We start from the raw sequence: 27922 nt of genomic DNA, 5'->3' as shown, positions 1-27922 counted from the left end.
CTGAGGACGCATCAGAGAGGAGGCCGACCGGTTGGACGGCGTCGTCATTCCATGTTCAGGGAGGCGCAGTGGGATTTGTTTTCTGACTGCCTGGCACAGAATCTGTGAAATGCAGCAGCAGGAGCAGCAGCGTCGACGATGTGACGAAAAGACCAGAGAGGGGCTGGTGGGTGCTAACTAGACACTTCGGGTCGCGATGGTCGAGACGAGTCCCCAAAATAACCAACTGGAATATCCTCGAAAGGGGCTCGAGCTGAACAGGCCGACAGATATCGGATCATGTTTGATTTGGGAGCCGACAAGACCGAACCCACCAACGGCGGCGCAACATCCGGTCGGTGGGCGAAGGGCGCGAATGCCCCCTAGGACGGGGAGGAGAAGAGAAACGAAATCAGGAACCGGAGGTCGAGAACGGCATCTCGTCAGGTTGACGGGGCTAACCGCGACAGGAAGGGAGGGATGGAGTCTATGGGCGACGACATTTTACCTGGCATGTGGAGCACTGGATGCAATGGGCAGTGAGTGGGCAAGCCTAGCAAAAGCCAACCGGATGGCTTCAGACCACATCCATCCAGGGCCACGATGTTGACTCGCCGCACAATGGCGGGCTGCAGGCCCATCTCGGTCTGATGGTGCTGGATGACGTCCGCCAAAGAATGCGCCCTAAAAAGGGACCTTGGGTCTTGGATCCTCGAAATGATGGAAGAGGGGGTCCCTGGTACAGACAGTAGGGGGTTACTCTAGCGCTACAGCCCTTGGGGTGCCCAGTCAAGCAAGCTCAGCTGTGATGCGAGACGCCGTGAGGTTAGTAAAGGGGGTCAGCTCAAAAAGCGGACTCTCACGGACACGGAGGTCGAGGCTCGCGGCAGCTTTGGGAAGTGGCTGAACTCTGGCCCGCTCTGGACGTTCCGATCGGTATGGGTCTTCGGGCGGAGGAGCGGCGCTCTCTGGAGACTCGTCTTCGGCCGGTGACTCCATAGTAATCCTCAGGGCTGCTACATACGCCGCAGCTGGAAGGGTGGTGACCAGGCATGTCCCGTACCAAGTAGCCTCTGATCACCCGAGCGTACTAAAAATGTCTCAGGGCGGAGGCACCCTCGTTTGCGCGGAGTCGATCCTGCCTTGTCTACCGCCGTCTCATCTACAGTACCTGGTCCCGCAGGGTTGAGTGTATCCGTCCCAAGGTGGCACTCGGTTTCGTCTTGTTGCAGTTGGAGATAATGCCGACCTCCGCCCTCTGTGACGACACTCGCCTAAATCGAAAGTTGTTGCACCGGGGGAAGACCGGAGCCTGGCACTGTGCTTCCGTAGACAGCCCAAATCGAGAGCTGGGCTGCCAGAGAGCCCCCTCCGAAACAAAATTCAGGCCGCGCCGTTGGCGACAAGGGCTAGAAGCGCGCTGTACGTATATACAGCCTAGGTATGCTGTCCCCGGATGAGCCTTGGCTCGGGGGCTTGCCCATGCTACAACTTGAACGAGAGGAGGGCGCAATGATGGGGCTCAGTTGGTGTCAACACGTCCAACCTTCCGTTCCATACCGGTAGCCTGTCTTTGGAGATTGGATTGCAGAGGGTCCAATCAAAAGGGGAGACGCGCAAAAAGCAAACCCAAGCAACGGCCTTTGTCCCTTGGCTCTCGAAGCCGCAAGGCCCAATGGCACGCAAAAGGCCCCAGCCTAGGGTCCGTCCGGTGCAGGGCCTTACTCCGTTGTCCGTACCAGGGGCGCATTCCGCAGGCGGCACGAGCACACGGCCCCACCGATCAGGGTGAAGAGTTGAAAGCGGGCACGTTGAGCATCCATGCACACCTCGAGAGCAAAGATGTGGGGGTTGATGATGCAGCACGCAGCATGCAAGCGGCCTGGCGAGGCGGATGGAGCTATCGGCCATTAAGCCTGGTCGTAGCACGCGGCGGCTAAGACTAGGACGGCTTGGCCAAACGCCCCAGGCAAGCAGTCCATGGGACACTGTCGTGACGAGTCATGGTATGTGCAAGTGTCTGGGGGTGAGCACCGTGGTACAACGTACATACATACAGAGTCCTTCCTTGGTGGCCCCTCTGGAAGCAGGCACCTGCATGATCACAACCTCGCATGCCGGCGCATGAATGCAGTGGCAGATGGTGTCCAGCCATGGCGGCGAAGCCGGGGCCATCGGAAACCAGGCGGCGAATCTTGCTTGCATGGGGCACCCATCGTTTGGGCCTGACGGCGGCCGGGGAGTTACGCGCGATCCAAGCCCAGTCTCACCCCGGTCATTGAGGATTGATTGATGTCCAGATGATGCCAAACAGGCCTTGCATCTGCACGAGGACCAATCTCCATATCGGGGTACGTACCTTGTGGTGCTGGGCCCATGGCAGCGGTTTTGCAAGGTAGCACCCGCCGCTCGTTTGGAGCCTAGTAGGGACGATGTGCATTCCAAGGTTCCAGGGTCTGATCATCTCCGAGCCAATCCTTCATTGCTGCGGAGAGCCGCCATGGTCTGGTGAGCAGCTGCAGGATTATCCTTGGGATCGTTGTGTTGATGCCCTATTGTTGCTCCATAAGAAGTAGCTTGATCAGAACCCCATGGGCGGGAGAAAGGGTACAATAGTAAAACTGTGTGAGCCTCGTGAACTTTGCCGCCTCTGTGTTCGAGAGTCATGAGTGATGGTGTGTTGTGAGACCTGGAGGGGCACGTAAATCGTGAATAAATGAGCTGGGACTGTGGCTTCGACGACTCCTTCTTTTTGTCTTCCTTGGCGACTCCCGTGTCGCCGAGGCATGTAAATCCCTGTCAAGTTGTACTCTCATCTCACACCTTCTTCGCTCTAGCTCGTAGTTCAGCCCCCGGTCGGTCGCACTGGGGCTGGACGTTCTGGGTACCGTGGTCTGTCATACATACCGCCGCCTCTTTTGATCCTGGCTGCGCGCCGTCCTCGGGGGACGGACAATATTCGCATGGGTCCATTAAGCGACGAATGAACTCTCATTCGAAGTTGGACGCTTGTGACAGAGGCAATTCTTGTCCCCTCACTGGTGGCGGGGTGTCCAAGCGAAACACTGATTTGATCCGATGTCGTCGCTTCTCCAGGCATGTCTCCAGCCCATGTCGTTGATCACTATTCGAAACAGCCGAGCTTCTTATTGCTCTGTTAGGTCATTCTTGGTAGGATATTTCTTCTCAAGAATTAATCGACCTGAGGGGTAATCTGGAAAGTGGCGAACATGCCTCGAAACTTTGACAATCGCAAGGATCCGCAGTTACATCGATAATGACTTCCCGTTCCAGCTGGGCTTGAACTTGACGTTGGTCAGGAGATACGCGACAGGGCCGAGCGGAAGCCAAGGAAGTGTGGATGGTTGCCTCTGCATGGACGCGTTTAAGGCAATGAATCATAGCAAAATTCTGCCTCCTCATCCACTTGTTCAGTTGCGCATCCGATGCCGATCACCATCGAAAGGGGCGCGCTACCTGATGGAGGATGCATGGCTGAGGAAAAGGTTGTCGGGGTGTCTGTGTTGGTAAAACTGCGGCGCGTGCATAAAAAAGCTCGACTACGGCTTTTCTGGGGCTGGAAACCAGCTTTCCCGGGAATCCGAGAGGCTAGTCCCGGGTGGGGAGATGCATGGGAAGTCTTGACATTGGTACGGGGAGCCTAGAGGTAGTGGGAGTGTTGCAAGTGTGCGTGTGCATGTCCACAGCAGTCATGATACGCGACAGGGACTCGATTTACCGATTCTGTTTTGGACACTGCTGAGAGGGCGACCCTGGTGAGTACACATTGGGCATCCCACCGCTGCGGTCACAATGTCACTCGTCATTTGCCGACAATTTGGTGGGTTTAATAATAACGACGAGTTTGTGATCGGCGTTGACCAGTCCCAGTGGCAGGAATGTGTGGTTACCGATGTGACAATGCTTCTGGGTAGGTCCCAAGCTCTGGCGCTGGTGGCAGCCAGCCCATTCTACAACCCCACAAAAGGATTACCACTTCGTTTGTCGGGATGGGTGTTGGGAGCTAGGGACATGAGGTGTCCATGCTAAATCTGTGAAGCACGTTGGCGTCCAGCCCGTCGCCCCAAAACGCAATCAAGTCGGGGGTGGGCGTGGGACTGCCGACAACAGCGGTGGATGATCTGCCGTGAGAGGTATTTTACATGACGACGCCGAACGAATCTTTTTAGTGTTTGGCAACGGTGATAGGCAGGTGTGATACGAGACCACCCGAGACGGGTGAGCGCGAGGCAACAGAGCATAGCAGCATGAGATGATGTAGTACTCTAGGTGTGCTGTGGTATGGCTGCGCGTAGGTGTTTTCCAGCTGAATCACATGGCGGCTCCGTCAGGGCGCATTCGCGACTTGGGGCGTCACACAGCAACAGTGCAAGGAGTTGCTGCGGGTTTGCGATCAGCAAGGAAACCCCCGCGTGAGAGTGTGCGTACAAGGTCTCGCTCGCAGACCATGCCAAATGGTGAGACCTAAGGCCGAGAGCAATTGTTGGATGAGACTATTGGCATCCATGGGTGACCGAGGGATGCCCGGCGTAGGTTCCCCAGGCCTGTTACTTGTTTCTTGTTGCTGGTTGGAGGTAAGGACGCGAGGCGCCGTTAGGTGGGCGGACCACGGTGAGTCGTACCGAAGGGCACCATGCGATTTAGTCCAAGATGACAGTAGCGTGGCTCCTTGTTTGCGTCTGTGATGAGACGAGCTTTGAATGAAACCAGAAGCGCTGAGCTGAGTCGGGCGGAGCTGGTTTTGGCTGAGCCGAGCCGGTGTCCTTGACTAGGTTGGCTGGGCTAGTTAAGCCTTGCTTCCGTCTGTAATAAGCCCTGCCCTCAATCACCTCTCGTGAATGAGGCAGGCGCCTGCGTCGAGTGAAGGAAGGTGGATGAAGGAGACGAACACGCAAGCTGCAGAGCCACCATCGCAATCAATGCATGGAGTGGGCAAGCTGCAGAATCGCAAGCACGAGTATAGTACAGTAGCTATTGGATTTATGGATCGCCTTGCTATTGGTGTGGGAGGAGATGATAATGCCGCTTTCACAGGCGTCGTCGTGGTGCCGAGACGGGCAGGTAGCTGTGCCAATTGTCCGTCCAGAAGGGATCGCTGAATGTCCATTGCCCAGAATCCTAGCATCTAGCTGCCGACCGTCAGTGGCACACACGCACATGCTCACTCACATTGTCGACGCACACCATGGATTTGTGTCCCAACAGGTCCAGGGGCACACGACGGGGAGCTAGTGGCCGGGCTTGGGGGGGACAAAGGAGCCAGTAGGTCCAGCTGACGAGGGCTCAATCCATCGCGGCCCGATGGACCAAAGACGGACAGTGCTGGCTGCATTGCATGTTGGTTGAAATGAAGGCCCGAGGCATGAGACTGGATGGGCGGTGGTGGTAAGTGACAAGCTGGACTGGGAAAACTAAAAATCATCTGGCTTGCCGCCCGCTGAACAGCCAGGGGAGGGAGTGACGCCGCTGGTGGCGCAGTGGGACAGCCCCTGTATGGTGTCTGATCCAGCGGACGATCAGGACACTTCAGCAGTGGCCCGGCGTTTTCCACAGGCCTGCTGCCCGCTAGCAGGCAGCCGATGGCCAGGTGTGTAAGGCAGGAGACCCTCCAAGCGCTGGCATTGGGGTTTGTCCATCCTCTCGTCCTTGTGGATGGTACGGAGTGAGGTACGCGGTAAGCAAGCTTCCAAGGGGGGGCCTAGACACGCCAGGCCCTGCCGCTGGTACACGTAGCTCCTGAGCGCTCGTACATTTGGTACTCATCCCGGCCCCGACGGTCAGCATCGGAACATTGGAGTGGATATGGCAGTGCCGATAGTTTGTCCAACAACGTAGCAGTTCGCAGATGGGGCAGGTAAGGCGGGGGGCGAAAGGGGCGAAACGGGACGAGATGCTCGCCTTTGAGACTTGTTGCTGCGTGGATTGTTCGCGGCGGCGTGGGCGGGTCCGAAGGCTGCATATGGGTTGGTTTTTTCCCCTTTCCTTTTCCCGTTCACAGCGACCTGTAGCCCAAAACGATGCGACGATGTTGCCCTCGATGTGCAAGGCAAAGCCCAGGTGGTTGTTTCCTCATCCTCGATGTTTACTCCTCGTTGTACCAATGGTTTGGGCCCCCACATGATAGACATAGACAGGGGAATGAATGTACTGAGTTTCGAAGGCCGCATGAGTCTCAGGTTCCCGATCCCCGTAGCGAGGGCTTGTTTGCTTTGACCAGATCAGTCTCTTTGTCTAGTAATAATGGGACTAGATAGCCGGTAGGCAATTGATGCTGGGCGTCTTGCCTCGCCCCACTTGTTGGGTGGGAAAGCAAGCAAAAGCTCGCTCGTCATCCCGGCCGAGCCCGGTGACACCAGGACCCAGAAGCCATGGTTGGAACTGAATCGCCAGAGGCTGACGACGTGGCGGGCCATTCTTGGAAGCGCTGGAGCCCTCTCTGGGCCCTGTCTGGGCCTTGTCGGAGCCCTGTTCGAGACCTGAAGGTGCCTGGAGCCTGGGCAGGGAGGGGACCTTAGACAGGTGCGCCCCGCTGCGTCCCCTCGTCCGCGGGCTGGCAATCTGGTGGTGCATTTCTCACCATCCCTGGCCAAGCAGTGTCCATGAGGTTAGTGGAGGGCGGCTTCTGGGCCGCCCACCTTGTCTTGGTCGTGTTGTTGGGTCGGACAGCGATGTGGTCCGGGGGAGACTTGAAGAGGGTCTTGAGGCCTGTGGGCTGGGGTCTTGATGAGGGATGGTGGGAGGGATGCGGATGGGAGATGGCGGAGACCGACCGATGAGCAGGTTTGTGTGGGTGGTGGTGGATGGAGGATGCGAGGGAATGGGTGAGGGCTGATGGTGTTTACGACCTGCCATCGCGCCCAGTGATGAGTTGAGGCCTCAGGTAGAAGTGACTTTGTCGTGATCGATGCCGGAGACTGAAGGCGCCAGGGCATATGTCGCAGAGCACCACATACCCTGGAGGGAGCGGCCCCCCGTAGCCCCATCTGGCTGTCTCGACGTCTATCCTGGTGTCGTGTAATGTGGTGCATCACGTCTTGGTTTCGCTGGCTCTTGAGGACCGGAGCAAGCCCAGGCAGATTTCTCTAGCCCGTTCTTTGTTCGGCCAGCGAGGTCCCTGGTACCTGGCCTTGTGGTTGAAATTACTCGACCAAACGGAGTCCCCAGTACACGGACGCGAAAGTTTTGGCTGTCTTGTGGCCTCCCCCACTCGGCAAACCTCGCCACCCACACCGTAGGTGGAGGAGTCTGGAGGGGCTCGCTCCTGGCTTGTTTGGCTCTTGCTGCTCCTGCTCCTGCCCCAAAGCCCCTTCCCCATCACCCACACCGCCAGCACCAATGTCCACACCCGCGCCCGCGCACCGCAGCGCATCCACACACACTCACACAATCACAGCGGAACACCTCACCAACGCCGACTTACTCTCTTCGACTCAATTGTTAGCAGGCTGGCCCTGCAGCCAGTGCCACGGCACGCTACCACGCTTGCGCCCTGGAGTCGCCGGTTCCACATCACCATATCTGCATCCACATTCACATCCACCACGTCCGCTCGTCGACGACCCTGCAGATTCCCGCACGGCACCGGGGCTCTGCCTTTCGGCGCACTGCGCCATGTCGCTTGACGACACCCACATTGCACACGGTCCTCTACGACGTAGCTCGCCCTCCACTCATCCTCGTCCGATTGAAACTTCCACAACCAAGGTCCAAGGCCGGAGCCCATGGACATGGCCGCGCCCCGGTGCCAAACCATGCGTCCTATACCTCCATCCAGATCCACCATTGAAGACCTCTGCCGCCATCATGGCGATTACTCGAACCATGCCAGTTCGGTCCTCCGGAGTGCCGCCAGTGACAAACATTTTGCAACCAGCAAGCCCATCACACAGACACGACGGCAAGACAACGCCGTGCCGAATGAAGCGCCGAGATGGCTACATCCACAAGCCGTGTCCCTTCTCCGTGCTCAGTCATCACGAGGATCTTGCATCCTCATCCGTTCTCCGATCAGACCTTGTCTCGAAGCCCTGTTTCTCGTACGCTAACGCCCCTCTGTGACCAAGGCCACCACATCTTCCTCAGGATGCCCGCACATCTCGGCTGACAAGGGCTCGCAGATGCTGCCGAAGGGGTGCCCCTAGCCTGCTGTCTCAACATGCCAATCACTCTGGAGTGGTGATGCGCATCCCGCGTGAGATTCACAACCCTTCCTCTTGTGGCACTTTAGCAGCAAGGCAATGTCCCATCTTTGGCAGTGGGGCACTCCCGGTCCGCCTTCTCCCCTTGCCATGGGGCCCAGGACACTTCGTCGGTGCCGGGGTGGGGAAGCGCTTGGGACACACCCCGATTCTGTCCACCTCCCTCGTGATGGACCTGGTTGGTCCACGGAACTCAGTCTGGGATTGGCCAGGTCCCTGCGCTTCCCTTTTTATTACGACGCCAATCCGTGGCCCCAATCCTTCTCCATCCCTTCCATCGCCCACGGCTCAATGCGACTGGCATCACTAGCGGCAAGGGTGGCCACCGAAAGTCCAGACGACCCGACCACCCTCCCCAGGCACTCGAGCCACAGCAAACCCGTGCGAGCACCCGGGTCTGGGACAGAGCCCGGACCTATGACCACCATGTCTTCTCGTTTCTCGCCCTGCCGGCACGCCAAATTTGGTGTGGTACCGACTGACTCTGGTTGTTCATTGTAGCCGCATCAGTGCTTCGTGACCCCACTGGTCGGTCCTCCGCCAGGCCAGACGCCCACAGACACTCAAAGTCAGGATGGACTCACACACACCCTCAAGCTCTCACACCCCACCCCCAGAGCCGGGCCTGATTCTCACTTTCCGGTACTAGAGCGTGCATCCCGCCTAGATCAACCCTCTCCGACTGTGGAATCCGCCCGTTGCGACACCCCCTGCTCGTCCCGTATGACGCAGGCCACCCGTCCCAGCTGCCATAGCTCGACTGTCAATCCTAACTAGAGGCACGGAGGACAATCCTGGCCCGGTACGTACCACCGGGACAGCTCTCGCTGATTCGACGCCCCATGTAACCCACGTTTGTGGTCCATCGCTCGACGGCAGCAAAACGCCCATGCTCTTTATTACTTTGTGTGTCCAGGCCCACTCCAGATCCATGGGAAGTTGATCTTGTTCAGCCTGCTAGGCTCGATTTATCCTTCAAGCCATCGATGTGCCCCATGTTTCGCTGCTCCCTTGACCCCCCCTGGGACCATACTCCCTCCCGCTCCGTCCACGATACTTAACCCAAGCCGAGCCCTTCCTGGCCTTCTCATACCCGCCATCCATCAGAAGTTTCTCATCAACCTCGTAACTCACAAGAAAGACGCTCACCTTTACGACCGCCTCTACTTTCTTCCACACTGATTTCTTCCTTTCCCTGATTCCACCGCATCCATCCACCAAGCCCACCTTGCAAGATGATGCACCCACTCTTCAGTGGGCAACCCACCGGATCCCTGCCCGTACCACACCCTCACGATACCATGGTCGACGAACTTTCGAGGCAGATGGCTATTTCCCAAGCCGCCAGGAGGCTCTCGAGAGGATCGACTGGCCAACGCTCCGGGAATGCCATGCGTGTCGTGAAGCCAACCAGCGCCAACAACAGCCCCCGATCCTCTGGCATGATGGCTCGGAGGAAGACGCTTATGAACGACGGTAACGCCCAACGTCGACGGCAACAGGCCCTGGAACAAGCTTCTTTGTTCTACGGCATTGAGCAACAACAACCCGCCAAGCGATCTTCACGGCCAGTCAGCTGGCACCCAAACACTTATGGTCAACAACTCCAGCCTCAACTTCAGCAACCGATGTATCCTGTATCAACAGCCAACCTGTACGCCAGTCAACAGGACATGTACGCCAGCTACCCTCACCTGTCACCGATGCTTGGGTCACACTCATGCAACACCTCGCCTTCTTCCGCCTTCTCTCCTCTATCACTTCCATACCAAGGCGTGGACAACGTGCCATTTCTGCCCACCGACGAGACGGGCTTGGCGGCGCCAGCCACTGTGCCCTATCCATCCATGGCCGCTCCTCGACTTGCCCATGATGGCTACTCTACGGCTGACGATGTTGCTGCCGAGAATATGTCATACACCAACGGATGGGACTGGAACACGTTCATCATGCACGGGTTCAACAGCACGTCCCCACCTACACCTGAGGCATTCCCACAGGCACAGCACTCGCAGCCAGCCATGTCTGAAGAGGCCATCCCCTACCAGGCACTGGACGAGTCGGAAGAAGAGGGCGAGATCCTTGTTGGCATGGGACTATATGATACTCCCGACAAGTACGAGGAGGACCCGCAACTCAACAACTATCGATCCACGGTGTCTTCGCTTCTAGGATCCACTTTCCGCAGCTACGAGCCCAAGGGCAAAGGCTTGAAGCTGGAGGAGACGTGGGAGCCACCCAAGTCGGATGAGGATGAGGAAGACGATGACGAGGACGAGGAAGTCGAGGAGGATGAACAGGAGTAGGAAAACAAGGAAGGACTCCAAAAAACGACACTGTCACAACTGACAACTTGGGCGGCGGTTCAAGCTGCATGATCCATGATTGACGAAACAAACCATGTAATTTGTACGGGATTCTTTTTTTTGGGCAGGTCAGGAAACGGCCTTCGGAACATAGATAGGGAACCACAAGTGGGATTTGTGAGAGTACACGGCGCAAGGGATCGGAACAAACTTGGGGGGGATTGGGACGGGAACCAGGACTGGGACTGGGACCAGGCACAAGCGTTGACCTTGGATCAAGGGAATAGGACTCTACGAAATAGGATACCCAGGATAGGAGCGAAGCAAGCAAGGCAAGGCGCATGAGCCGTGCCATGCTTGAAAATGAGACGAAGTAAAAATATGCATCAGCTGCTGTTCACTTGCCTCCCAGTCCCCATCAATGACGAACGCTAAGCTAGCTACCGAATTGCTGAGGTTTCAAAAAAACTCGTGGGGATGAAAAGCAGAGAAACGAGGAAAGCGTAAGCCGGGCGGGGTCGGCCTTTGATGGGGACGACGGACTTTGACGGGGATGGTGACTCTCACGATGGCTCATGTGTGTGTGTGTGTCAGTGTGTCTCTCTCCGCGCTATGGCGCGCACTAGGAAGTAAAAAAGGAACAAGCGAGACGAAGAGCCGCGTTGTCATCCCTGTCAGACATGTGGTCCCGGCAGGTCTGTGCTTCGGTCCGGTGAGAGGGGGGTGATCAGACACCAGATGATTGGCCGCAGGGGTCCAATCCCGAACAAGCCCCCGCCCGTTCTCCCCAGCCCTGTGCGTTGTGCTCGGAGGCCCTGGCCACCCCCCCCAACCCAAGTGGCCTGCGCGTCCCCTGCGGCGGTGCCCTAGCAACCTATTTTTTTCTTTCTCTCTAGCAGCACCCCGCAGCAGCGGTTACATCATCCTGTGGCGTGGCGGTGGCCGATCGCTGCCCCTCCTTCGTGTGGCTCGGTATTGTCTCATTCTGCTCATCCTGCTAGACGAGATGATGACTGTGGCTGGGCGCGCTCTATTTTGGGTGCTGGTAAGTCAGTCCTTCCGGCTCCCTCTCCGTGAAGGGTATCTCGGCTCCCATCATGTCCAATACAATATTAGTAACCTGGTCATACAGGAGCTCGAGGAGCATGCCATCTCCATCGTCCAGAATACCACCATGTCGCACCTAGATGTGTCCTGGAAATTAGCATCAGCAATGAACAGGCAATGAAGGGGCGAGATGATCCGGACACTACAAGGTAAATTAACGAAAAGAAACCCAACTTTTCAAATCTCCCATAAACACACCGCGTTGATTTATGCTATGCTAAAGCCTTTATTGTAAAAAAAAATAAAAAAATTCGTGATGGTTTTGCGTGACGCCGAGTTGCTTACATCTTGCCCACCAAGTTGAGAGCTGGCCTGAGGGCTTGCCGGAAAATTTCTTGTCGATACCTACTTACGAAACTCATTGATTCTCCCGCCACATGCACTCTCACTCACACCCCAGCCAACGCAATCATACACAAAATTGATTTGCTTTCATTCTGAACTCTGCCGACTTGGAGAATTAGACAAGGACCGCGCAATGGTGCACTACGTCTTCACGCCATGGCGCGACCGCCCCGAGCTTTTACTTGTCCGACGACAGCTTTACGCCTCATTTCACGGCATCACATCCACCGGCAGCGCCAAAGAGCCCGAGCAGAAATCAACAGAGTGTGAAGCAGACAGAGAGAATGAGACGCGGCGGGAGCAGCACCGTGCAGTTGCTCGAGTGTCGATGTGGATGCAGCGCGGCAACTGTCCGCACATGGTAGAGTCAACAGCGCTGCTGATGGCGGCGATGCTAAATGACCAAGACGCAGCATCATCGGAGAACGCGGCGTCGTCGGCATATGCAATTCGGGCGGCGTATTCAGCCGCATTTAGTCGGTAAGTTCTTTTATTAAATTCTGTCTATCGAATCCCTGTTCGACGGTCCATCGCGATCATTGCTGATGCGTAGCTACCAGGTTCGTCACCGGCCTGCTTGACGGACATCAAGACAAGCAGCGAAAACAGAGCATGTACTCCATTGCAAAGAAAATAAGTCTGCCGGCCACGTTTGTCGAGCTGCGGCACCAGAGCACCCACGAACAGCTACCCTCGCTGGCCAAGCTGCGGTCTGCGGCCAAGAAGGCGTTGCTGTGGATCTGGGACTACTACTGGAAGCATCTTGGCGACGATGCCGCAGATCCGTGTAGAGAGGCCGTGCTAACGTACTTACGGGAGGACGATGAGGCACAGTCACGGAAATTGATCAAGGAAATGGAGCGATGGTCGAGTGATATGGTGCTGGAGACCATTGCCGAAGTGCGCAACAGTCTACCTGGAAACAAGGCTTTTCTCAAGTGTCAGGAGCTATCTCAACTGCTGAAAGAGGCAGAATCACAGAAGCAAAAGGAGGCCGATTTGGTGACAAATGCGACGAAGGATACTCCAATGGACGGTGCACATGTTCTGCGAGCGGCGGACGTTCCTGAGCCGGCGCAAGAGGACCGTGGATGGTCACGATTTGAAGGCACTTGGAAGGCCAAACCCATTGGCATTGTTTAAAGGAAAGGCTTAACTTGAAAGGTGTGGAGACGCTTGATACCCATAATTAAATTCCATACATGAATTTATCTAAGTAGTGCATCAAGGTGATTCAATAGGCATCCTCTCGAAGCTACTTATATTCGATGGCAGTGTTGGACCGGCTTGCGGAGGCATCACGTGCCGCAAGCGCAACCGAACGTCATGATGCGGACTTATGGACAAATGCCCGAGACCTGCCCGCGTTTCTCGACATTACAAATCCTCCCATCCCATTCGGCATCTATGTATAGGCTCGCGACCCACCGACCTTTTCTCAAACAGAAACTTGGATATCTTTCAGCTACGGTTCGTCTTCACTTCGAGAAACCGAGAAGGACATAGTTGCTGAATCATTGTGACCTAGGCCATCGCATCCCGCGCTATGCATATCCAATCTATCCCTATGTGTATGATGCGCTCGCCGGTCCGGTGTTTGTGATATCGGGATAGGGCTGACTCTGAGCAGGGGAGGGCTCCCACGATAACTATGCCTACTTGGTCATCGACGACAAATCTAAGGATGCTGTGATCATTGATCCTGCGAATCCTCCGGAGTATGGCGGATGGCTTCCATTCCCGATGATCCGAGCTGACAGCGCGTGGGTAGGGTTGCGCCCGTTTTAAAGGAAGCTATCCAGGCGGGCAAGATCAACCTGACAGCCATTGTGAACACTCATCAGTAAGCATCCGGGCCATGCATTTGCTCTGCCCGCACACTGACCACATCTCAGCCATTGGGACCATGCGGGTGGCAACAAAAAGCTGGTAAGTAATAGGAATACCTGGCGTATCTTGAGGACACCGCTGACCAGTAAACTAGCTGAAGGAACTGGGAATCTCGCAGCTGGAGATTATCGGCGGTAAAGACTGTGACGGCGTTACCAAGACGCCGCAACACGGCGAGACCTTTAAGCTTGGCAGCATCTCGATCAAGGGCGTGCACACGCCTTGCCATACCCAAGATAGCATATGCTTCTTCATGGAAGACGGCAACGACAAGGCTGTTTTCACTGGCGACACCCTCTTCATCGGCGGTAGGTTGCCTGAAGCGTCACAAGGACCTGCTATTCAGACTGAAGACCAAACACTGATCTTTCTCAAGGATGCGGAAGGTTCTTTGAGGGTTCGGCCGCGGAGATGCATGAGGCGCTGAACAAGCGGCTTGCGGCCCTGCCAGATGACACTGTTGTTTACGTGAGTCTCGTGCGGGGATATTTCAATTTGACAAATGCCTGACCCGTACACAGCCGGGACACGAGTACACGAAATCCAATGTCAAGTTTGGCATTTCGGTGTCGCAGAGTGAGTCTGTGCAAAAGCTACACTCATATGCCGACAACAACAAGGTGACGACTGGAAAGTTTACCATTGGGGACGAGAAGGTATGACAAACTCATTGACGTGCGGAAGCAAAGGTCTGACTAGTTTCCAGCTACACAACGTCTTTATGCGAGTCGAGGTAAGGCACTCCAGGTGCTAAGTGTTCTAGTGATAGACCATGTTGACAAACTTGGACAGGATCCCGAGATCCAGCAGGTTACGGGTGAGACTGAGCCGACATCGGTTATGGCCAAGTTGAGAGAGATGAAGAATAACTTCAAGTGAGTAAGTATCTCAGTCTCACACATTAACCCATGGCCACCTGGATCCAATTGACCACATCCTAGGTCTCCCGAGCCTAAGATGTAGGTAGGCCTGAGCCAGAGGGTATGGACTTTATTTGAGACATTCGTGACCATGGAGAGCGGCGTCATGGGTGGTGACAATGAGATGGCAAAGTCGACTCTTAGGAGCGGAACCAATCTACGAGGTCTCTAGGCCAACAAAGTCAACCATACGAACACACAAACATATCAAATCAGATGGTTCATTTGAAGTATATCTCCATGGATCGCGAGGCACCAATCATAGAGACTGGCATCGTTTGCTACCCATGGAACCATGTCTTGTAGACATGGCTTCTTTCCATTTTGCTTCACTGTCCACACTTGCTCGCTGTAGTAAAATCTGAGGCGGCAAGCTCTAGCATAATTTGAAGCGGGGTTTGGCCTTGGTAGGCTCGAGTCATTTCGAGGCAGAAGAGCCTCAATTGACGAGTGAGAGTCACTCGAGACGTTTGCGACATCACTGATGGAATTGATTGATCGACACGGATACAAACCTGGAGGGGCACATCGCGATTGATCGTTTCCCAACGGGAGCGCGGATTGCCAGTGTTCTGGGTGTCGACCAGGGTGATGAAGAATGATCGAAGGTATTGGTTTGGGGACGGCGGGAATTTTTTATAAAGAGCTTGTCGCGGAGCTGGCCCGTACAGTTGGAATAACGCCGACGCACGGCTGTTAGCACTGTCAGGTCGCGTCGTTGGTGCACCGCCGTGCTTGATGGCGTTAATGACCAAGCGAGAAGCCGGTGACATCAACGACCGTGAACCAACCGTCAAAGAAACTCAGACTTTCCGGCGTCCGAGAACCCACGCATCACACATGGTACGTCGCGGATCGCACTGAAGCCGGCCATCTCTTTCTGACGCAACATGCCACAGCCTCCGAAGCGCAAAGCGACCGCCAGCGGCAGCGGCAGTGCCCCCAAGGCGCGCCAGTCCAAGCTCGCGAAGGAGCACAATGTCACGCCCCAGGAGGAGGGCGAGATCCGCGAGGCCTTCAGTCTCTTTGCAGAGCCCATGGACGGGGAGAAGCTGGGCGTTCTGCCCATCGACGACGTCAAGTCCGCCCTGGTGTATGTCCCATCCATCAGTGTTGGACGAGCTCGAGCTGACCTTTCTTGCGCATCCAGAGCCCTCGGCGTCCCCGCATCGTCCCCGGCCGAACTGAAAGAATTCATCTCGATCCTCGACCCTGAATCCGACGGCTACGCGACCTTCGAACCCTTCTTCGCCATCTGCGCGCTCAAGTTCCACACGCGCGAGCACGACTCGGATGCGCACCAAGCTGAGCTGGACGAGGCTTTCCGCCTATTTACCAACGGCCAGGACGGACCCATCACGCTCGCACACCTCCGCCGCGTCGCCGCTGTGCTCAAAGAGGACGTCGATGAGGAGTTACTCAAGGACATGATCCTGGAGGCTAACGGCGGCGCTGGCGTTGCGCGGGGCGTGGGGCCTGAGGAGTTTGACGGGGTGATGAAGAGTGCGGGTGTCTGGAGGTGAATGTCTGAGCCACCACCTCCTTTCCGCCCCTCACTACGTGCAAATTACCAAGGATGCCAATGAAGGGACGTTGATGGAAAGTCGCGCGCCATTCCGGTGAGCCGAAACCAAAAGGACTTGGCTTTAGTAGGTCTGATTATCGACTGGGCGCAAGCTCCTCTTTCTCGGAGCTGCTTCATCCACCTGCTCGCCACAGCTTGGCACCGACTCACTGAACATGATGCTCAGACAACTCAAGGTATGTTCCCGGCCGGCAATGGCGGGGCTCGAGGTTCTAATTAACGGACCCTTGCAGGGAGCAGCAAGTTGTCGCAGAGAGCTGTAGGGATCAAGCTGAATGGCGCGGGTGCCAACATGAGACGATGACTCGCCAGGGGCCGCCTGCTCTTGGAACCGCATCCAATGTGCGGTCTGGCGGGTATTTGCCAAGAGAGGAGTGCAAAGTCATGAGAAACGGCCGTTATTTTGATTCCTGAGATGGTTTAAGTTTGAGGCGCCGAGAGAATTTCTAACTCGACTACAGTATGTAATGGTCTTGGCCATTTTATGATAATTCCACCGATTCTGAAACGCCATGGAAGATGCAATTTCCCGCCCATCACGGGATGTGTTCGTGATATCGACCTCGGAGATATCTCCCGTGTAACTAATCCAAACGAGATTTATGACGTTGTGATTCATTGAGGAGACTGCACAGTCACCTCAGGCTTGTCAGCGGCGTCATCGGCTGGGGTATCCTTCTCGGCTGCCGCCGCCAACTCCTCGGTGCGCTTCTGGGAGTCGATCACGGCCTGTAGCTCAGGGGGAGCCTTGAAGCCAGCGTGATCGGAGTGCCTCTTGTAAAAGTAGCTGTCAGGCTTCGGGCGCAGCTCCTCGGGGAGATCCTCAAGGATGCAGGCGAGGATGGCATCGACCGAGTTCTTCTTGGAGGCGTCGCGGTGCCAGATGGAAATGAGGTGGGAGTTGAAGCGGACGGAGAGGCCGACGCCGCAGAGCTGGTCCTCTATGATAATACATGTCAGTATGGGTGGGTGTGGAGCGTGGAAAGGGGGGCGGAACACGCATACCGTCGTCAAGGACACTCTGGAGGGTTTCGCCGATGGCCAGGAGCTGGACACGGTTCCAGACATCCGGGCCAATGCTCTTTGGGACGCGGAAGGTCCAGCTGCCGCCAAGGATGTTACGGCGGTCCTCCCAGATGGGGCGGAAACCGGCCTTGAAGAGGTAGATGGACTCGCGCATCTTGATGTTGTCGACGGGGGTGTTATTGTTGTAGCGCCAGAAGTCCTGGACGGACTCGATCTGTTCGCCCAGCTGATCGAGCTGGGCGGTGTACGACTCGGCGTTGTCGCCCTGAGCCGGTTCCTTGATATGGCGGTCGAAGTAAACGTTCCAGTAGTGCTGGGTGGGCAGGGGCCTCATCGTCTTGAGGAAGTTGCGCTTCGCATCGTCGCGCTGTTCGGCGGGAGAGTTGGCATCGGACGACTGGGCGAGGCCGGAGAGGCCACGGGTGAAGAGCTGCGGGCGCGTAGACATGACGGGCGGGCGACGACGTTGGCGATGCTGAGCGAACAAGGTTGAGTGGAGAAAAGGGGGAATGGACTGGAGGGGAGAGTGAAGGTTGAGGCCGGTGACGGGAGGTGTAGATGCGGCGACGGAGACGGAGCCGGAGGTGAAGCGGCGGAGTGGGATCGAGGTACGTAGGAGCTGACTGAGGGGCACGTCAGACTAGACGCCCAGCGGTTTAGGGAGGTCTAAGTCAGTGCACGGGAGCTAACCCCCTGGATCGGACGGCACCTGCCTATCAGCCACCTGGACAGGGCTCTCTGCCTTCCTCGTAAACAAGCAGAGTGGTATGTGGAAGGGGCAGGCGCGACGGGGAGCGGCCCAAGGTGTTTGCCTCAGGACTCGGAGTGCGAATGAGCAGTCAAGCTAGTGTAAGAGGCGTCACTTGGCGCGGGAGTGAATTTGATGGTGTATCACCAACGTGAAATCGCATGCCGACGGTAGTTGGGGAGCTTGGGTGCCTGACGATCGCCCAAGGTGGCGCATAATAGCCCAGACGAAAAAAAGGAAGGAGCGCGACCACGTAGCAGGACTTTCAAATTTACGCAGCATCCAGCACACGGCATACGACGTACATACTCCGTACATACCTACATTCACATTGACACGACGCCCCTCAACACGACGGGATACGGCACAATGTGAGACGTCGATGGCGGGAGTAGCGGCCGCAGCATCCATCAACAGCCAAGCAGCTAGCCAGAGGGCCCATCAGTTGCTACAGCACCACCGTATTGCCGCGGTGCTGCGACAAGACAATAATTGATAGCGGGTGCCCTATGGACGAAAAGCGGGCTGACTGACCGACAGCTACTTACATGGTCCTCTTGAGGTGAATGAATCCACTCACTCCGCCAGTGCAGTGGGTTGATTGATTGATTCTTTGCTCACCGTCGATGTCACCGTTATCCGGCCTCACCGTTACGGCCTCACCGTGCTTCGCTGTCCGCTCCCTTGCCTGCTTCCGTACATCACCACATATACCCGTGAGAACCATCGACTCACGGTCATCGGGAAACTCACATTTGGAGGCTCCGAAGCCAATAATAAAGGCTTGCCGAAACTCCCCAAAAAAAAGCACCTTCTAATTCAGGACTCTCGACGCCTCTCCCGTTCGATATGGCGGACCTGGGCGGCGGTAGGCCCGATGATAAAGCCCCGAGGCCCACCACCGAAGGTTTGATCTCGGATGTGTATCTCTCATGAGTAAGACGTCGGCGCGGATCATTCACTTGGTCGCAACTTCACGTGCCCAGGAGACTGGACAGGACACACGAGGGGAATCGACCGACGCAGGGGTTCATCAAGTAGCCGGAATCCGAACCCTTGCCCATGCTGCGCCGGACGCTCACAGGACAAGGCCGCCAACCCGAGAACACGGCGATGGATTAGAGTGAGATTTGATTATGCGCCTGAATCACAGCAAACGTCCGTCATATGACGACAATGGATTTCTCTCGTGACTGCTTCAGATTGCGAGGAACCTTGGGGCTTGAGAATGAATTAATGCTGAACAGAGAGCCAAGAACCAAAACATTGACAAACAGGTGTGGTGGACTGGAATCAGAGATGTCTTCCCCTGCCGGATTGACATTATCTGTTGCAACGCTAATGGATCCTTTGATCGACTTCTACTGGTGGCATTGCAAGTGACTATCCACCGAACAATTTAAACCAGTCACTCTCTTGAACCTCAGATTGCTGGTGTTAGCACGGAGCACCTGGAGGTCGAGTTGCCTCCGCCTGGATTCCCAACAAATGGAGCAAATCATCTTTCATCGTGAAGACTGCCTTGGGCCCTTCTCGGTCGCCGAATCACACTTCCATGGGCCGTCGCCCTCGCATCTCCGGGTCCTTTCACCTACAAAGACGCAGATGATGGGAACTATACCAGGTCGTCGACTCTTCTTCTTCCGTGAACAACTCAGAAAATCTAGCTATCTAGCTATCTAGCCTCCCAGATCGCATCCTCACACTATTCGCCCTCGCGATTCACTCCATTTTAGGTTCAGGACAACAGGTAGGTCGGTCCCGAGAGATCCACCAATGAGATGTTAGAATCGTCCAATGTGTTGCCAAATGGAGGATCACGGCCCGACTTGGCTCATCGTGAATGTGACTTCTTATCTTCTCACGGGCCATCAAGGGGTCTTGGCAATTCAGATGCCGCATGCTAAACATTGTATACTTGATGGTCCTGTCTGTCAGATACTAGGTTCAAAATGCTTCGGGGTCTCTTAGGGTGTAGCCTGGCAACTGGAGCTCGTATACGGTGGCAAAGAAGATGGCTTCATCTTCGGAAGCTAGTATTCCTCCCTAATATAGGCTGGTGCAAATCGACTGATGGCTCCTGGAACTGCCAGGTCTGTTTAGGGTGTTACCCGGAGATCGCGCTGAAAAACAAGCTTACACCACGGTTAATCGGCTGACGGTTCGGATGGGATTGTACCCGAATGTGATGCTCAAGACTTGACGGGCCATACACAACCGTTGGATTTTGGCATGGTTGATTTTAACCTTACTTCACATCCCTACTCTGGATAGCTCCGCCACTGCCACATGTGCCGCAAGGGTACCTTTGGGAGCCCTCCGGAAATGACCCAGGGGTTCAACTTTGCGCCTTAACTTGCCACGAAGCAAGGTAATTCTCGTGGGGTGGGCTCGGCAGGCTCCGTGAGGGTGAGGGCGGGAGGCCAAGAGCATCATCCCGAGCTTCTTCGATTGGAGGAAGGATTATGGGGTGCAGCTAAATTATCCCTATACTGTTTCTGAAACAGCGCCGTGGGGTCTCTCAACTGCTTGGCTCCCTTGCCCATCCGGGCCATTGAACCGAGCTGGACGAGCCTAACGGATCCTCGGGGTGGAATCGGGATACCCTGTCTTGACGAAGAGCACGCCTCTGAAGAACAAGCCCGTTAATGATGGGAGGCGGCAATACGAAGTGACATGTTTCCGGATGATCCAGTCTGGAGGAGTTAGTGACATATAAAGGCTCGAGAAATCCCGCTGTAAGTATCTTAAAAGCCTTCTATCGACCCTCCAGCATTCTCCTTCAGACAATCTTCATTTCTTCCCTCTCAAACCAAAGAATCACCCTCATATTCATCATGCTCTTCACCAAAGTCGGCGTCCTAGCTGCCCTCCTCCCCTCGGCACTTGCCTGCCTTGGATATGAGGGCGGTGTCCCCAAGGCTACCACCACCTACAGCAACAAGCAGTATATAGAGGTCAAGAAGGGTCAAGTTTACGATGGCAAGTGGGCCAGGTTCGACCGTGGCTCCGGTGCTTGCGGTGGTGGTGAGGGCGGTAAGTAATTCGACTTCGTGTAAGCGGAGTGGCGCTGATATATCTTCTAATTCAGGCATCGACGATGCTGTCTTTGTCGTCCGCGAGGGTGGTACCCTGAAGAATGCTATCATTGGCAAGAACCAGAAGGAGGGTGTCCACTGCGATGGCCACTGTACTCTTGAATTCGTCTGGTTCGAGGACGTCTGTGAGGATGCCATTTCGATCGTGAGTCCACCTCCCTGCCTTTTGTATTGCTACTTAGGACTGACTGTATCTAGAAAAACGACAAGGCTGGCAAGGAGTCCTGGATCATCGGCGGTGGTGCTTACCACGCTGAGGACAAGGTCATCCAGCACAATGGCTGCGGTACTGTCAACATCATCAACTTCTACGCCGAGGACTACGGCAAAGTCTACCGATCTTGCGGCAACGTAAGCACCCGTTCCCTCCGGATACACGAGAACCATCCAAGCTGCTTGACTAACTCTACCATTAGTGCAAGACTCAGTGCAAGCGCAACGTCTACGTCGAGGGCGTTACTGCTCGCAACGGTGGCGAGGTTGTCGGCATCAACCAGAACTACGGTGACACTGCCACCCTCAAGAACGTTTGCACTGATGCCAAAAACCCTTGTGTCATGTACAAGGGCTGCGCTGGCGGCTGCGAGCCCAGCAAGGTCGGCTACTGCTCCGGCAAATAAGTTGGCTGTGCTGTCTAGCTTGCCTCTCAACTAGTTGACTTGGGAGAAGTGAAAAGGGTTTACATCTTTAACTATTTGTACACACGGTCTTTGTTGATATACCGGTATTATCGTTGAGTACGAGCTTCTTTGGAAGGGGTGATCACACTCTACCGGGACATGGGTATCTTCACGGCAATAGCTTAAGAGGCTCAGAAACAGCGCTGGTATCTTTCATTCTTGTACTTTACGAAGCCTAACTGCCCATCCCCAGAATCACTTGGAACCCTCCTCCCGCTATTCGCTATTGTTTGCACAGTTTCCTAACAAGCTTCCCTACTTGCGTACCAACTTGGCCATCGTATCTCCGCACGGCGGATCGAGGAGCAACAGCGGATCCTTGGTGTCAAGCACGGAGCCGTCGAGGGTTGAGATGTAGTATACGATTTGGGGGAGGTGGTACATGAGTGGTGTATTTCGCAAGTCCTCGGCGTTGAAAGGGATGCGGTGCTGCGTGTAGCGATCTCTACCGTAGAAATTGGTGTGTTGGCGATTTCTTCCAGGCTGATTGCTTCCGTGCTCTCTGATGATCTCGTCCAAGATTCGGCTGCCTAGTTCCGTTTTTTGTACGACGACAGATCTCATGCTTGGATCGTCGGCAAAGAGATCTACTCTCCAGGCACGGAGCCCCCGTGCCGGCGCATCCATCCGGTACCAAGACGGTATTCTGAAGAAGAAGAACAACGGCATGAATTCAAAGAGATCCTTTGGTAGGCCCGCGAAGATTTCATGTCCCTGGTAGTATGCCGTGCACCACTCCTTGGCACGGCAACTGAGGATCTCCAGCTCCATCGACGTGTTGGCATAATTGAGGTAGTCGAGGGTCAAGGTCAAGGCGGCGCGGAAGAGTCGTAGTTTCCGGATACACAAAACATCTGCCGTCGTTTCCATCGTCGATGTGGCAGCAGTGATAGTCGTTGTTGTGACACACCGACCGTAAAGGCGGTCTTGTGTGCGCCCTTCGGGGTAGGCGATCCGATTTGGACAACAGAATAAGTTGCAGGTAGGCATTGCGTCTTCTGTGGAAGTGTATTGTCTAAGTATATGTGTTGTTTATGAAGATACGGGAAGAAGAAAGCAAAGGGTGTGTGTTGTTTATGGAAATGGAGATGCGGGAAGAGGAAAGCAACTGGGGCGAATGAGGCAAATAGAACAAGAAGAGTTGTTGACGCTTGCATGAAGATGATTGTAGAAGGAGCTAAGCGGTCGACCAAGCCTGGAAGGAACGCTGTCCGTCTATACTACCTGCCCTTGATGGTTAGGAGTGTCTCCAAAACTCGACAGGGTTGCCGTTCTAACACCAACGGGTCGATAAATCTTCGGTTGAGATAGCTTCACCCAGCACATCTCTCCTTCGATTAACTTTTGGATGGGGCATACTCTGCGAGTTGAGAAGTTCAGAGGGCCATGTTGACAGCTATCCGTCACCTTGATCGGCTTGCGTCGACTCGACTAAGGCCACATCAACGTTCACGGCCGAGACGAAGATAAAGTTGACAAACTCTTTTGTATTTTAAGACTATAAACCTCTTTGTCCAGCAAATTCCAACCAAGGACATTCATTCAATCCCGGCATAAAAATCGAAGCGCTCCCAAAACACCATGCTCCCGTCCATGCAATCTGCAATTCCCCTTGGGGCCATTGTCGTCACCATTCAAACATTCTCCCTCTGGCCCAGCGGCATACGAGCCGTGGCCTCGTCCTTGAACCTGGAAACATCGCCGCCAATGAGCTTTCGCAGGTTGCCCATGTCCTGGAGATATTGTTGCATCTCTTCCTGTAGGTCGTCGCTGTAGGCGGTGCTCTCAGAGTCGTACTCTTCGTCGTAGTCGGAATGATTCTCTGCATTTTCCTTGTCATCCTCATCGGTGATATCTTCGCCCATCTCGTTGAATTTCTTGTCTGGCCTGACCGTGACAACAGGAATGGGGTTCTTGAGACTCTCGATCGCAAGCTTGAGATGGAGCTTGAGAGCCTCGTTCTCAGTCTGGAGCTTCTTGATCTTGCTCTCCGCAACCATGCCGCGCTCCTCCATCATGCGCTGCATCGCCGCAACGCGATCCTGGTACTCCTCGAGCCTTTCCTCGGCATCCTTGGCGCTCTTCTCACGTTGCCTCGAGTCGGAGACGGACATCTGGAGGACGCGGATCTCTTCGGCCATGGCAGCAATTTGAGCATCTCTCTCAGCAGACGACATTTGGTCCTGGTTGACCACGGCGCGAGTCCGGATGCGCTTGGCCTGGTCGGCATATCGAAGAGTTGAAAGGGTCTCATCGTAGTCAGAGGGAGCAATGCAAGCAATCATGGCAGTCTTGCTGTTGCCACCCAACGAGTCCTTCAGGAGCCATGTTAAAATGGAATCTCGGTATGGGACAACATCCTTTCGCTTCCCGCCTCGATGCGCTTTGGGGTCGGCCAGGGCAGCGATAACACGTCCCAGCGATGTGAGCGACTTGTTGATGTTGCTACCCTCCCGAAGACGTGCACCAGTAGCCTCAGTAGCCTTGGCTCGCTCGCTGCCGGCAAGATCGACAAGTCGAATTCGGGAGCTCCGCTCTGTGGTCTCGTCCGTCTCCATATCGTGGTGGATCTGCTTTAGCATAATGGTGAAGACGGCATGACTTCGACTACTGGTGTCATTCATCTTGGTGCTGGCGACAGTTCGAGACGAATCTCCCCTCTTCATGAAGCGTAGAATCTCGTCGTAGTTTCGTACGGGCGCCTCGGTGAGATCCTTGACGTAGGGGCCTTCTGTCGGGGACTCGCGGATCTTGAGGTAGTTTGCAGGCTTGTTGGGCAACATGGGAACGAGTAGATCACGGACGTGCTCGTTGTAAACCTCAAAATAGGAGACACGGACGTTGTAGGCGATGTTGGCGTTCTCGTTTTGGGCGGCGTCAATTCGCTCGAAGAGATCCTCGCAGGTCCTGGGGATTAAGCCCGGCTGGGTGGGCGTCCCCATCATGGTGTAACTCTTTCCAGAACCGGTCTGGCCGTAGGCAAAGATACAGGTGTGGTAGCCCTCAAAGTTGTGGTCTAGGAACTCCTCGCCGAGGCTGTTGTAAACATCCTCCTGGTGGGCATAGTGATTGTCGTTGGTGTCATGACTCCAGAACGAGCTGTCGAAAGTAAACTTCTTCTCTTCGAAGACCTTGCGAGACTTGGTGTTGGCGGGAGAGTCTTCTTCATCTGGGGTGAGCAGCGTGGTGAGCTGGGTGATGGGGTCCATCTCGATCAGACATCTTGCGCGGCGGTCGAGCTCTGTTGGACGCCAAATGTTAGCGAGAGGTTTTGAATGAGTAGAGGCATTTGGCATTTAGATGCTCACCTCGTTTGAGAAAGGCTCGAACTCGCACGACGACCTTGACGTTTCCCCCTCCGTCTACCCTCGCGTGCGGTGGCAGCGTTCCATCGCGCGATCGTAGCGATGGGGTGGAGGCTGAGGAGTGCACAACGCGGTGCTCAGCAGGCATTAGTCGTGGGTCGAGAGCCATCGTCAACAATGCCTCGTGGGTGTCGTAGATGCTGTCGTGGAGTCGTTGGCGGAGGATGTGGTACATGGCATTCCTCTTTGTGCTGGCCGATTTGTTTACTAGGCGTCATGCGCTGTTGCCAGGGTAAACAGCCGGGGGGGCTTGTTCGCTCTGTCCTGACTTGGTTAGTTGGTTTAGCTAGGTAGGTGCTGTGGACTCGAGGAGCTTGGGCCACAGCATCCGCCACACTAGGGGGACATGGTGCTACAGTTAAGGCCTAGTGGACGTGGCGCACTGTGGCTTAGGGTGACATAAATAATTAACCACATGTTGCCTTGTTTTCGCAAGAAATTACACATTAATTCTATCTACACTGTTCACAACAAGTATTGTGCACTATCACAAACGCGGGGCGTGCACGCGAAACCTAGAACGCGTTCCTTCTAGCTTAAGCCGGCCGGCGCGACTTGGAAGAGCTGCGACAAGTAACCTTCACAACATCACCATCCGCAACTCCGATTTCACACCTTCTCCCTCTGACATCCATCTCCCATTTGTACCGTCGCGCTCGATACTGGTAATTTCTTGCGATTTTCTCCTCGTCTCTACTCACCGCAACTCTTCGCCATGGCACGCACCAAGCAGGACGTCGTCGCGGCCAAGGAGGCGGCCGATGCCTCGCCTCGCATCGCGAAGTCGGACGGCGGCGTCAAGAAGCCATCGGGCCGTCCCCGTGGTCGCCCGCGTGGTGACAACCCCCCCAAGGTCTATGTTCCCACCGGACGCCCCCGTGGCCGCCCCAAGGGAATCACGAAGGCCAAGCCTGCCGCTGTCGCGAAGGCTGTCGCAGACGGCGATGCGACGAGACGCCGAGGACGGCCTCGCAAGGGAGACGCAACCCCCGTCAAGTCGCCCAAGACCACTCCCAAGACCACTCCCAAGTCGGCGGGCAGGCGAGGCAGGCCTCGCAAGCTCCCCGTTGCGGCTGCCAAGTCTGACGCGGAGAACGACGATGAAGAACAGCCTGATGTTGTGGGTGAAGGTAAGTGCTCGGGATTCGCGTCCCACGTCGCGTCCTATGCGACATCGCTCACGCGTTTCTAGCTGAGACGGAAGATAACGATGCCGCCGAAGACGTCCACGACGCAGCCGACGACGGCAGTGAGGAGGTCCGTCCATCACCCTGGATATCGAGCCTCAAGAACTTTTTTAGCTGATTATGGTTGTAGGAGTTGGGCGATGACCACTCGGACTAGTCGGTCTCTGGGATCGCCAAGCACGCGCGACCACTCGATATTGGCTTAATACGAGCACGTTCATCCGTGCTAGGTTGGGGGACTCATTCTTTAGGGCGACGTGTCGTCGCTGGATTATGTATTGCACGGTCATGGGGTTCCGGCATCTAATTGGGGGCTGTTCGGTTTTGCTACTTGCTTGCGCCTTCGGGCATTGTATACGTTCAGGGTTTTGTTGCTTTTATAAAGTTGCCCTCGTCAATTCTCCGTGGTTTTCTAGCCTGGTCAGCCGTCACTGGTGAACAATCCGCCGTCATGGGCTCACTGCCTCCTCCACTGCTCGTACTCGTCGTCGAGATGGGTCTTGAGCTTCTGGAACTGGTTCCCGAAGTTGCGACCGCAGCGCCAGCACTTCATATCCCAGCGCATGTACCCAGCCTCCTTGGTGTGCCGTCGCGGATCGTCGGGGGCCAGAGGGAAGTCCTCGACGTTGACCAGGAAGGGCGTGGTGAAGGAGTTGTAGTGTTTGCGATGGCGTAGTGTTTCTGAGTGCATGTCGCGCGACAGGACATGGACGTGAAGATGCCTCATGCTGGGCACCGCATGCACACCGCAGATGATCTCGGCGTCCCAGTCGCGGCCCGACGGGAGCTGGCCGGAGGCCGGAGGCTCGGCGTCTCCATTGAGGACGGCTTGTCGCGCGGCGTCGCTCTGGCTGGCGTGGCCGATGAGGCGCTGCAGCTCCTTGGCCACGAGCGCCTTGAGCTTGGCGGTTTCGAGCTTGACGCTGGCGAGGAATTCCGCGTCGTCGAAGGCGTCAAACGGATGCATCAGGTTGTGGCTGGTCGACCGCGGCAGCAGCAGCGTGTGGACGACCGACTTGGGATAGCGGTCGTTGATGACGACGAAGTCGTCGCTGTGCGAGATGACGCGGGATGACGGGTACGACGCCGGGTCTTCGAGATAGGCGCCCAGGCCCATCCGGTCCCTGAACGGATTCCCTCCGCGGGACATTTTGGGCGGCGGCGGAGGAGCGGCAGCCTTGGGCTTGGGGTTCATGAGCTCTGAGACTATCGCGGGTGTCAGTCCAAGCACAGTCTCTCCTCACCGTGGTGGGAGCAACCCACAGGCATTGCGCATCTTGGACTTTGGCGGTGGCTCCTCTCCGCGAATCTCCTCCATCGTCATGGCTTCCTCTGGGCCAGAGTCCTCATGCGCCATTGTTTCGTCTGATGTCTTTCTCTGGCGGCTTTGTAAGAGATGAAATGGCGTCCGACTGAGGCGCTGAGTCAAGGTCTTCAGTCCACAACAGGCAGCCAGAGAGCCCCGCC

General features: G+C 55.7%; 12 protein-coding genes across 12 annotated transcripts; 7 read left to right on the top strand and 5 right to left on the bottom strand.

Moving 5' to 3' along the window:
- Positions 1 to 2569: 2569 nt before the first annotated feature.
- BGZ61DRAFT_158719 (uncharacterized protein) lies at positions 2570 to 3133 on the top strand. The gene has a single exon (XM_046237443.1). It carries the CDS (start codon positions 2696 to 2698, stop codon positions 3098 to 3100), a length of 405 nt encoding a protein of 134 aa, XP_046108186.1. The 5' UTR covers positions 2570 to 2695; the 3' UTR covers positions 3101 to 3133.
- A 1622-nt stretch (positions 3134 to 4755) lies between these two features.
- On the bottom strand, positions 4756 to 5599 carry BGZ61DRAFT_158701 (uncharacterized protein). Its single transcript, XM_046237442.1, has 2 exons — positions 5183 to 5599; positions 4756 to 5125 (listed from the first exon to the last, which is right to left on the bottom strand). Exons 1-2 carry the CDS (start codon positions 5420 to 5422, stop codon positions 4826 to 4828), a joined length of 540 nt encoding a protein of 179 aa, XP_046108185.1. The 5' UTR covers positions 5423 to 5599; the 3' UTR covers positions 4756 to 4825.
- Positions 5600 to 9433: 3834 nt separating this feature from the next.
- BGZ61DRAFT_344107 (uncharacterized protein) lies at positions 9434 to 10504 on the top strand (the record flags this gene model as incomplete). The annotated part of the gene is made up of 1 exon (XM_046239664.1): positions 9434 to 10504. The coding sequence occupies one exon, from the start codon at positions 9434 to 9436 to the stop codon at positions 10502 to 10504; it is 1071 nt and encodes a 356-aa protein (XP_046108184.1).
- A 908-nt stretch (positions 10505 to 11412) lies between these two features.
- BGZ61DRAFT_444445 (uncharacterized protein) lies at positions 11413 to 11967 on the top strand. Its single transcript, XM_046244974.1, has one exon. It carries the CDS (start codon positions 11511 to 11513, stop codon positions 11730 to 11732), a length of 222 nt encoding a protein of 73 aa, XP_046108183.1. The 5' UTR covers positions 11413 to 11510; the 3' UTR covers positions 11733 to 11967.
- Positions 11968 to 12089: 122 nt separating this feature from the next.
- Positions 12090 to 16289, top strand: BGZ61DRAFT_344232 (Las1-like-domain-containing protein; the record flags this gene model as incomplete). The annotated part of the gene is made up of 12 exons (XM_046239678.1): positions 12090 to 12436; positions 12517 to 13093; positions 13592 to 13674; positions 13728 to 13785; positions 13941 to 14154; positions 14223 to 14314; positions 14368 to 14502; positions 14553 to 14579; positions 14639 to 14721; positions 14821 to 14827; positions 15666 to 15859; positions 15917 to 16289. The coding sequence occupies 12 exons, from the start codon at positions 12090 to 12092 to the stop codon at positions 16287 to 16289; spliced, it is 2190 nt and encodes a 729-aa protein (XP_046108182.1).
- A 677-nt stretch (positions 16290 to 16966) lies between these two features.
- On the bottom strand, positions 16967 to 17825 carry BGZ61DRAFT_528687 (eukaryotic initiation factor 4E; the record flags this gene model as incomplete). The annotated part of the gene is made up of 2 exons (XM_046253292.1): positions 16967 to 17292; positions 17357 to 17825. 2 exons carry the CDS (start codon positions 17823 to 17825, stop codon positions 16967 to 16969), a joined length of 795 nt encoding a protein of 264 aa, XP_046108181.1.
- Positions 17826 to 18624: 799 nt separating this feature from the next.
- Positions 18625 to 19570, top strand: BGZ61DRAFT_444434 (uncharacterized protein). Its single transcript, XM_046244973.1, has one exon. The coding sequence runs from the start codon at positions 19293 to 19295 to the stop codon at positions 19506 to 19508; it is 216 nt and encodes a 71-aa protein (XP_046108180.1). The 5' UTR covers positions 18625 to 19292; the 3' UTR covers positions 19509 to 19570.
- A 1392-nt stretch (positions 19571 to 20962) lies between these two features.
- On the top strand, positions 20963 to 21843 carry BGZ61DRAFT_344959 (putative pectate lyase F; the record flags this gene model as incomplete). The annotated part of the gene is made up of 4 exons (XM_046239747.1): positions 20963 to 21161; positions 21217 to 21368; positions 21422 to 21574; positions 21640 to 21843. 4 exons carry the CDS (start codon positions 20963 to 20965, stop codon positions 21841 to 21843), a joined length of 708 nt encoding a protein of 235 aa, XP_046108179.1.
- A 315-nt stretch (positions 21844 to 22158) lies between these two features.
- Positions 22159 to 22773, bottom strand: BGZ61DRAFT_528685 (uncharacterized protein; the record flags this gene model as incomplete). Its single annotated transcript, XM_046253291.1, has 1 exon — positions 22159 to 22773. One exon carries the CDS (start codon positions 22771 to 22773, stop codon positions 22159 to 22161), a length of 615 nt encoding a protein of 204 aa, XP_046108178.1.
- A 764-nt stretch (positions 22774 to 23537) lies between these two features.
- BGZ61DRAFT_474084 (kinesin family protein) lies at positions 23538 to 25377 on the bottom strand (the record flags this gene model as incomplete). Its single annotated transcript, XM_046248539.1, has 2 exons — positions 23538 to 25144; positions 25212 to 25377. 2 exons carry the CDS (start codon positions 25375 to 25377, stop codon positions 23538 to 23540), a joined length of 1773 nt encoding a protein of 590 aa, XP_046108177.1.
- A 606-nt stretch (positions 25378 to 25983) lies between these two features.
- On the top strand, positions 25984 to 26612 carry BGZ61DRAFT_474083 (uncharacterized protein; the record flags this gene model as incomplete). The annotated part of the gene is made up of 3 exons (XM_046248538.1): positions 25984 to 26398; positions 26461 to 26525; positions 26586 to 26612. The coding sequence occupies 3 exons, from the start codon at positions 25984 to 25986 to the stop codon at positions 26610 to 26612; spliced, it is 507 nt and encodes a 168-aa protein (XP_046108176.1).
- A 300-nt stretch (positions 26613 to 26912) lies between these two features.
- Positions 26913 to 27812, bottom strand: BGZ61DRAFT_491075 (HIT-like domain-containing protein; the record flags this gene model as incomplete). The annotated part of the gene is made up of 2 exons (XM_046250394.1): positions 26913 to 27661; positions 27719 to 27812. The coding sequence occupies 2 exons, from the start codon at positions 27810 to 27812 to the stop codon at positions 26913 to 26915; spliced, it is 843 nt and encodes a 280-aa protein (XP_046108175.1).
- Positions 27813 to 27922: the final 110 nt, after the last annotated feature.

This window comes from Ilyonectria robusta, assembly GCF_021365365.1.
Source record: "Ilyonectria robusta strain PMI_751 chromosome Unknown BGZ61scaffold_4, whole genome shotgun sequence".
Classification (NCBI taxonomy): domain Eukaryota; kingdom Fungi; phylum Ascomycota; class Sordariomycetes; order Hypocreales; family Nectriaceae; genus Ilyonectria; species Ilyonectria robusta.
This window is presented reverse-complemented; position numbering and strand designations above follow the sequence as displayed.